Source organism: Neoarius graeffei, chromosome 23 (genome assembly GCF_027579695.1).
Source record: "Neoarius graeffei isolate fNeoGra1 chromosome 23, fNeoGra1.pri, whole genome shotgun sequence".
Classification (NCBI taxonomy): domain Eukaryota; kingdom Metazoa; phylum Chordata; class Actinopteri; order Siluriformes; family Ariidae; genus Neoarius; species Neoarius graeffei.
This window is the reverse complement of record NC_083591.1, coordinates 51,161,315-51,171,314: the sequence shown is the minus strand read 5'-3', so window position 1 is coordinate 51,171,314 and position 10,000 is coordinate 51,161,315. Positions and strand designations below refer to the sequence as shown.

General features: G+C 44.5%; 1 protein-coding gene across 2 annotated transcripts in view; it reads right to left on the bottom strand.

The window, feature by feature from the left end:
- The window catches only part of LOC132871829 (polymeric immunoglobulin receptor-like), a 227,064-nt gene that overhangs the window by 7,173 nt on the left and 209,891 nt on the right, over positions 1–10,000 (bottom strand). For both annotated transcript variants that reach the window (XM_060906367.1, XM_060906366.1), the window contains exon 7: positions 9,406–9,500. In XM_060906367.1, the coding sequence (XP_060762350.1) occupies positions 9,406–9,500 (95 nt within the window). The remainder of the gene's footprint in view (positions 1–9,405; positions 9,501–10,000) is intronic.

Here is a 10,000-nt window from a genome sequence, read left to right as displayed (position 1 = left end):
ATGCAAAAGCACATTTGGACAAGCCAGTATCCTTTTGGAATAAGATCTTGTGGACTGACGAAACAAAAATCGAGTTATTTGGTCACAACAAGAGGCAATACACATGGCGTAAAAAGAACACAGAATTCCAAGAGAAACATCTGCTACCCACAGTGAAATTTGGTGGAGGTTCCATCATGCTGTGGGGCTGTGTGGCGAGTACTGGTACTGGGAACCTTGTTAAAGTTGACGGTCGCATGGATTCCACTCAATACCAGCAGATTCTTGAAGATAATGTGCTAGAGTCTGTAACAAAGTTGAAGTTGCGCCGGGGATGGATGTTTCAACAAGACAATGACCCGAAACATTGCTCAAAATCCACTCGGGCATACATGCAGAGGAACAAGTACAATGTCTTGGAATGGCCATCCCAGTCCCCAGATTTGAATATCATTGAAAATCTGTGGGATGAATTGAAGCAAGCTGTCCATGCTCGTAGACCTTCAAACCTCAAGGAATTAGAGATGTTTTGCAAGGAGGAGTGGGCCAAGATGCCTTCGTCCAAGATCCATACACTCATTGGTGGCTATAGAAAGCGTCTAGAGGCTGTAATTTTTGCAAAAGGAGGCTCCACTAAATATTGATGGAATGTTTCTGTTAGGGTGCCCAAATTTATGCACGGGCCTATTTTTGTTTTGCTGCATATTGCACTTTTTCTGTTAGCCCAATAAACTTCTCTTCAATGCTGAAATATGTCTGTGTCTTTTATTTATTTCATATGTCAAGACTAAGTTGTAGAATCAAACACCCAATTATATATGAATGAAAAATACTGGGATTTGTCAAGGGTGCCCAAACTTTCTCATGGCACTGTATTGTACAGGGTTTTTTTTCTTCTACTTTTTTCTTTTTTTTTTTTGCTTTCGCAGTGTCTTGAAACTTGTTTACACTGCAATATTATGTTAGTTTAACTAGTTTCCCTCATTTTCTTTTTTTCCCATGGGGGGTGTAGCACCTAATTACATGTACACATGTTTACAAATCTGATTTGTCTGATGATGCAAAATGAATTTGCGCAAAACTTGCATGATTCAATGCGTCTGTGTATTTCACATTACATTAATGGCATTTCGCAGATGCTCTTATCCAGAGCGATGTACCGTATAACATACCCAGAGCAGCCTGGGGAGCAGTTGGGGGTTCGGTGCCTTGCTCAAGGGCACTTCAACCGTTCCTACTGGTCCAGGGAATAACCCTAACCCATAACTACGTCATCACTTGTTTACTGCAATGCATTATGGGTGATACCCGGGGTCAGCTCCGCCATATTGTTTACTTTCACCTTTGTTAAACACTGCATTGTTCTGTCTAACCAGTTTTAACCACGCCTAAAGTGAATTGCTGTGTACCTTACTGTGTCTCCACAACAAAGAGAACACCTCATTTGAGCTTTTATCAGCTGCCAGTCGAGAAGAAGAGAAGAAAGAAATTGATAAGTTTAATCCGCAATGAAAACCTTCAAACTGAATCAAAATGGACAAGTGTTTGTAGCTTACATTCCTCTGGTGGGAAAAAGATGTACTTAAACTGTGACTCAGCAATATTTCCATGGTCTGCGGAACGCCCTTCGGTTATAGAAGATTATAACAATCAACACTGTTCATTGTCTGAAACTAGTGATATTCCAAAGCCTGTAAAACAAAGACACATTCCTCGGTCTTTGCTTCTCAACATACCGAAGCACTCGGCAGCCGAATGAGCCTGTCGGACTGATAAAACTCCCAAACCACCAAGGGTTCTCTTTCAGGTATGTATAATGTTCAGTGTACCTCACTAGTGGCATTTCATCTCATCTCATCATCTCTAGCCGCTTTATCCTGTTCTACAGGGTTGCAGGCAAGCTGGAGCCTATCCCAGCTGACTACGGGTGAAAGGCGGGGTACACCCTGGACAAGTCGCCAGGTCATCACAGGGCTGGCACATAGACACAGACAACCATTCACACTCACAGTCACACCTATGGTCAGTTTAGAATCACCAGTTAACCTAACCTGCATGTCTTTGGACTGTGGGGGAAACCGGAGCACCCGGAGGAAACCCACGCGGACACGGGGAGAACATGCAAACTCCGCACAGAAAGGCCCTCGTCAGCCACGGGGCTCGAACCCAGACCTTCTTGCTGTGAGGCGACAGCGCTAACCACTACACCACCGTGCCGCCCACTAGCAGCATTTATTGAAGTACTGTAAATGCATTTATACTGAATATGACACGGCAGATCAGCGGGTTTCCAAAGTGGTGTTTTTTTTTAATGTTTCCTGATATGAAGTTTTATTTAACTAATCATTAATTGATAAATTATTTGATAAAACATTCTGAGATTTGTTGTTGTTGTTGTTGTTGTACAGTATGATAGACTCGCCCTTACAAAAAAATAAGTTTATTTAAGTGTGCTTCTAGTATACTTCTATTAAACAAAAATAAGAGAGGATGCTTCAGTTTACTTTTTATTTACTTATCCTTAATAAAGTTAAGTATAAGTATACTTGGCTTATACTGAAAAGTATATAGAAAAGTCTAAGTATATTAAGCTTAAACGTTTGATCAAGATATACTTAACAAAAGTGTAATAAAGTATTAAAATATTTTTGGCTTATGTTTAAGTGTGGGCGGCATGGTGGTGTAGTGGTTAGCACTGTCGCCTCACAGCAAGAAGGTCCGGGTTCGAGCCCCGTGGCCGGCGAGGGCCTTTCTGTGCGGCGTTTGCATGTTGTCTGCGTGGTTTTCCTCCGGGTGCTCCGGTTTTCCCCACAGTCCAAAGACATGCAGGTTAGGTTAACTGGTGACTCTAAATTGACTGTGAGTGTGAATGGTTGTCTGTGTCTATGTGTCAGCCCTGTGATGACCTGGCGACTTGTCCAGGGTGTACCCCGCCTTTCGCCTGTAGTCAGCTGGGATAGGCTCCATCTTGCCTGTGACCCTGTAGAACAGGATAAAGCAGCTACAGATAATGAGAAATGTTTAAGCGTACTTACCCTGTAGTTGTGCTTCTCCTTTTGATAGTAGCCTATAAAATACTTCTTTTTCACACATATTGGCTTCTTTATAATATACGGCAGCATGTTTTAAATCCCATCTTTTAAACCTACATGTATCATAAGTTTGTGGTCAGCTCTGGGGTGGAATACTAATAGTATATTTCCAATACTATAAAGTGCACTTTTCTAAACTAAAAAGTGGACAAGAAGTGTGTAACGAGTAAACCAGTAGTATATTTCCAGTATACTACAAAGTATACTTTAGTAAAGTAAAAAGTGGACTGGAAGTATAAAACAAGTAAACTCATAGTATATTTCCAGTATACTATGAGTACACTTTTGTAAACTAAAGAGTGGACTACAAGTGTAGAACTAGTAAACTATTAGTATATAAGTTTACTTGTGGTATACTTGCAGTACAAAATAAAAAATACTAGTTGAATACTCAGAGTTTACTTCTCTTAGACTTAAAGTATACTTTTTATAAACTAAAAGTGGGCCAATTTAGTCCCAGGAAGTATTAGATTAGTTTACTTACAAGTATACTGTAAGTACATTGATATCAGTATACTTGGCACACAAAAGTATACTTAAGGAAATATATTTTACTTAAGTATACTTAATGAAATTATTAACTTACTTAAAAAAATCTCTAGGTTGTACGAATTACTGTCACTTATGTCTTACCTTCTCACCAAGCTTGATTTGGATTCATATTCATATGCTCCGCTCATCTTTTAAGTCTGTGAGTGAGTGCTGTGTCCTTGTGTTTGTGGAAACATGGCTTAATGACAGCGTCTCGGATTGTGCCATTCAGCTAGCCCGGCTAACATGCTACCAGTCAGACAGAGCGCTAGTCAAGGGGGGGGGGGGGGGGGGGGGGGGGGTAAGACTCGCAGCAGAGGACTCTGTGTTTACATCAGTGATGCCTGGTGCCGTGATGCTGTTGTGGTCTGTAAGCACTGCTCACCTCTGGTGGAGTTTATGATTATTAAGTGCCAGCCATTCTATCTGCTGAGGGAATTTACATTTGCTGGTATTTGCTGGTAGCATTATACATCCCTCCCGGCTCCAATAACAACAGGAGTGAAGCACTGAATGAACTATCTGCATATCAGTGAGCAGCAGACAGCCCACCCAGAAGCTTTCCTCATCCTGGCTGGGGATTTCAATCATGCAAACCCCAAAAGCGTGTTTCCAAAACTCTATGGACATATCAACTTTCCTACACGTGGAAACAATACTCTGGACAATGTTTACACCATGCATAAAGATGCCTACAAAGCCTTACTCCTCCCCCACCTTGGGGCCTCAGATGACTCCACTGTTATGCTAATGCCAGCATACAGGCCACTGGTTAAAGTCACCAAACCAGCTAAAAAACAGATACATGTGTGGCCAGAGGGGTCCTCAGAGGCACTCCAGAACTGTTTTTCCACCACTGACTGGAGCATGTTCAGACAGGCGGCCACCTACAACAACACCACAGATCTCCAGGAGTACACGGAGACCGTCACTGCCTACACGAGGAAGTGCATGGACGACGTTACGGTTACCAGAACCATCTCCATTCAGGCCAATCAGAAGCCATGGCTGACAGGGGAAGTCTATAGGCTCCTGTGGGCTCGGAACGCTGCCTTCAGAGCTGGGGACGAGGTGGGCCTGAGGACAGCTAGGGCCAATCTGTCACGAGGCATCAGGGTGGCCAAGAGACAGTATTCCAGGCACATTGCTGACCATTTCAACAACAGCAGAGACACCAGGAACCTGTGGCGGGGGATTCAGACCATCACAGACTACAAGCCCTCGCCACAGACCTGTGAGAACTCCACATCTCTGCTGAATCAGTTGAACGACTTCTTCGCTCACTTTGAGGCAGACAATAGCACCACGGCACAGAAGACCCCACCACCTCCCGGCGACCAGGTGTTGACGCTGTCCCCAGACAGCGTGAGGAGAGCTCTCAGGACAACAAATGCACAAAAAGCCCCGGGTCCTGATAACATTCCTGGTCGTCTCCTGAGAGACTGTGCCGAGGAGCTCACAGATGTCTTTACAGACATCTTCAACATCTCGTTGAGCCAGGCTGTTGTCCCCACGTGCCTCAAAACCACCACCATCATCCCAGTCCCGAAGAAGCCGTCTCCCTCCTGCTTCAATGACTACCGCCCTGTCGCACTCACTCCCATCCTCATAAAGTGCTTCGAGCGGCTAGTCATGAGGCATATGAAGTCTGCCCTCCCCCCCGCCCTGGATCCTTTCCAGTTTGCATATCAGTCCAACCGTTCGACCGATGATGCCATCTCCACTGCCCTCCACTCAGCCCTCACCCACCTGGAGACAAAAGACTCGTATGTCAGAATGCTGTTCATAGACTTTAGCTCAGCATTCAACACAATCATTCCTCAGCAGTTCATTCACAAACTGGACCAGCTGGGACTCAACACCTCCCTGTGCAACTGTCTGCTGGACTTCCTGACGGGGAGACCACAGTCTGTACGGGTCGGCAGCAACTCCTCCAGCACCATCACACTGAACACGGGGGCCCCCCAAGGATGTGTGCTAAGCCCCCTCCTCTTCACTCTGCTGACCCACGACTGCACACCAACATCCAGCTCAAATCTCTTCATTAAGTTTGCAGATGACACGACTGTGGTGGGTCTCATCAACAATGGCGATGAGACAATCTACAGGAGTGAGGTGAGCCGCTTGGCCATGTGGTGCAAGGACAACAATCTCCGTCTGAATGTGGAGAAGATGAAGGAGATTGTTGTGGACTTCAGGAGAGAGCACACCCAGCATGCTCCACTATCTATCGATGGTGCTGCAGTGGAGAGGGTGAGCAGCACCAAGTTTCTGGGTGTGCACATCTCTGAAGACCTGTCCTGGAGCAACAACACTGCATCACTGGCCAAAAAAGCCCAACAGTGTCTGTACTTCCTCCGCAAACTGAGGAGAGCAAGAGCCCCAGCCCCCATCATGCACACTTTCTACAGAGGCACCATCGAGAACATCCTGACCAGCTGTATCACCGTGTGGTACGGCGCCTGCACCGTGTCCTGCTGCAAGTCTCTGCAGCGCATCGTGAGAGCAGCTGAGAGGATCATTGGTGTCTCTCTCCCTTCTCTAATGGATATTTATAACTCCCGCCTCACCCGCAAAGCCATAAGGATTGCAGGTGACCCCACCCACCTATCTCACAGCCTCTTCAACCTGCTGCCGTCGGGGAGGAGACTGCAGAGTCTCCAGGCCAAAACCAGCAGGCTCAAGAACAGTTTCTTTCACCAGGCAGTCAGGAGGCTCAACTCCCTCCCTGTTCTGCCCCTCCTCCCCCCTCTGCCCCCTGCCACAGATTCTGCTCGCACACCCCCCTGCCCCCCCTTCAGCATCTGACATGTCATCCTCACCTCACAGTTCCCCCCCCAACACACACACACACACACACACACACACACACACACACACACACACACACACACACACATCTCATCGTTCATTAACACACTGAACTCAGGGACCGCACATCTCACTTTACCTCGCTCATTTGCACTATTCCGCACTACCTCATCTTAACAGCTGCTAGTTTGTTTATACTGTTTATTTCATGTTTACCTGCTATACCTCAAGTGCCCTTGAATGTTTGGCTATTTGAACTAATTTATGTGAGTGTGTGTGTGTGTGTGTGTGTGTGTGTGTGTGTGTGTGTGTGTTGGGGGGGGAACTGTGAGGATGACATGTCAGATGCTGAAGGGGTGTGTGCGAGTGGAATCTGTGGCAGGGGGGAGGAGGGGCAGAACAGGGAGGGAGTTGAGCCTCCTGACTGCCTGGTGAAAGAAACTGTTCTTGAGCCTGCTGGTTTTGCTGATGAAACTGTTCTTGAGCCTGCTGATTTTTCAACCCAAATAAAGAAGTAAACTGTGTATGTATGTATATACATACACACAGTTTACTTCTTTATTTTGTTGTGTTGTGTTGTGTGTGCGCGCACGCGTGAGCAATGGCGAATGGAGGCCCGATGCCGGCACGCAGCAAGCACTAACTATCTCACCCGTCATGACTGCCGTCGATAACGTAGAAAAAGGAGTAATAATATGGAACAGAGGAGGACAGCTTTCTTGGATTTGGCAAAAGACCTAACGGGAAGCTCAACACAAATGCAGCTGGCTTTGGTGTGCGCTCAGACTGGCTTGACCTCAACGACATCTGCAACTGTGCAAATGTACAGTTGCGCTGGAAACATACATCGGGGCAGCCTGTCAGCTTGGATTAGAACATAGTCGCAGACCCAGCTGTTACTGTTGAAGCAACAATCACAGTCAATGACAATACACAACACCTCATCTCATCTCATTATCTCTAGCCGCTTTATCCTTCTACAGGGTCGCAGGCAAGCTGTATCCTGTATCCCAGCTGACTACGGGCGAAAGGCGGGGTACACCCTGGACAAGTCGCCAGGTCATCACAGGGCTGACACATAGACACAGACAACCATTCACACTCACATTCACACCTACGGTCAATTTAGAGCCACCAGTTAACCTAACCTGCATGTCTTTGGACTGTGGGGGAAACCGGAGCACCCGGAGGAAACCCACACGGACACGGGGAGAACATGCAAACTCCGCACAGAAAGGCCCTCGCCGGCCATGGGGCTCGAACCCAGGACCTTCTTGCTGTGAGGCGACAGCGCTAACCACTACACCACCGTGCCGCCCACAACACCTCAATCCAGAAAATTGCAGAACATCAGTATTGGAATATTTCCAAACACGAGCAGTTCAGCACTGGACAGCGCTACGCCTACAGGGAAAACTAGCCTGTTTACCTGACGCCGACCATAGTGTATCCCACTCTGTACTGCGAAACACAGCCCTACACGACGACATACACAAATTCACCATCAAATCCCGTTTACAAGTACTACCAACCAAAGCAAACTTGGCTACATGGTATCCAACTCAGCACGAACTGTTCTGTATGTTACACCGCGATCAGCAAAGAGAGACCATGGCACACATATTGAACGGTTGCCCCGCTTACAAGGGACTGTACATAGCGCGTCATGATCGCATTGTAGCGCTGACCTTGAAAGAGCTGCGCAAGGATAACAACTTCACATCAATCCATTCTGGACGTGTTATAATAGACTGTTTTTCTCTCACAAATGATCAGTGTGATATATTGGGAGTTGTTATTAATCACTCACCAAATACACCTGATCTGATATCAATTAATGAGCAGAATAGATCCATCATTATGTTAGAAATTGGTTGTTCTTTTGACAGCTATATGGAAACTTGCTATTCGTCCAAAATATTGAAATATCAACCCTTGTGCAATGCGTTAAATAGCTGTGGTTATTCTTGTAAAACAATAGCATTAATCTTTGGTAGCTTGGGCCATGTCCATAAAATGTGTGTGCGTGGATTACAGATCTGTGGACTCTCTAAAAAACAGGCCAAAAAATTTACCAAATTCTGTTCAGTATCCAGCATAATTGGGAGCCTCTTCATTTGGAGACGTAGGTGCCACATGTATCCTTAGGACACTCAGTGAGCAGACTCTTTTAGTTTTGTATAAAACTCCTATTAAATTTGGTTTTTGCTATGATAAATGTCTATCTGTCAACACAAATAAAGAAGTAAACTGTGTGTGTGTATGTATGTATGTATGTATGTATGTATATATGAGTGTTTAGTCTACATCTAGTTCATATCTAGAGTGTTTATACTGTTTATATTGTCTGTTTGAGTGTTTAGTCTGTGTGTAGTTCTTATCTAGTGTTTACACTGTTTATATTGTCTGAGTGTTTAGTCTGTCTTGTTTTTATCTAGTGTTTATACTGTTTATTTATACCGTTTATATTGTTTGAGTGTCTATGTCTAGTTCCTATCTAGAGTGTTTATACTGTTTATATTGTTTTTTTTTTCAATTATTCTATTCTTTATTTATTGCATTGCCTGTTTGCACCGTGGGTCAGAGAGGACTGATATTTCATCTGTGCTGTATGTCGAGCATGTATAGCATATTTGACAATAAACTTGACTTGACTTGATATTTTCTTGCTGTAAATCCTCGACATGTTATCCACCTCTTTAAATCACCAATTTCATTGTCTTCCACGACAGAGCATGGCAAAATCGCTCTTCTCACATAAAATGAATCTAACATCTGCCCAAGTACCGACCCCAGCTACCCTCCATAATGCATTGCGGGAAACAAATGATGACATAGTTATGCTCAGGGGCTATTGAACTGGCAACCCTTTGGTCCCAAAGCAGCTTCTCTAACCATTAGGCCATGGCTTCCTCCCTGTTTAAACAAACAGTGCTGGAAACCTGAAAAACATCCCTGAAAGACTATTTAAAAAGTAGGTGTGAACACTTACTGCGCATCTTATTCAACATGTAAGCGACGACGCTGATCAGAATGATGAGCAGCACCAGTCCTACAGCCGACAGAATCCAGAGAGACCTTTCTTTCCTGCAATGCAGACACACAGTATGCACAATAGAGCTTTTTTTTTTAAATATATATATATAAATCAATTTCACTCTAACGTTTGCACCATATTGTCAGAGCATAAAAATTAAGTTTATTACCATTTCACATTGTATATTAACACAGTAATATGTTTGACACAAGCTCATGCTGTTCATGTCACTTACAGTGGTGCTTGAAAGTTTGTGAACCCTTTAGAATTTTCTATAATTCTGCATAAATATGACCTAAAACAACATCAGATTTTCACACGAGTCCTAAAAGTAGATAAAGAGAACCCAGTTAAACAAATGAGACAAAAGTATTATACTTGGTCATTTATTTATTGAGGAAAATGATCCAATATTACATATCTGTGAGTGGCAAAAGTATGTGAACCTTTGCTTTCAGTATCTGGTGTGACCCCCTTGTGCAGCAATAACTGCAACTAAACGTTTCCGGTAACTGTTGGTCAGTCCTGCACACCGGCTTGGAGGAATTTT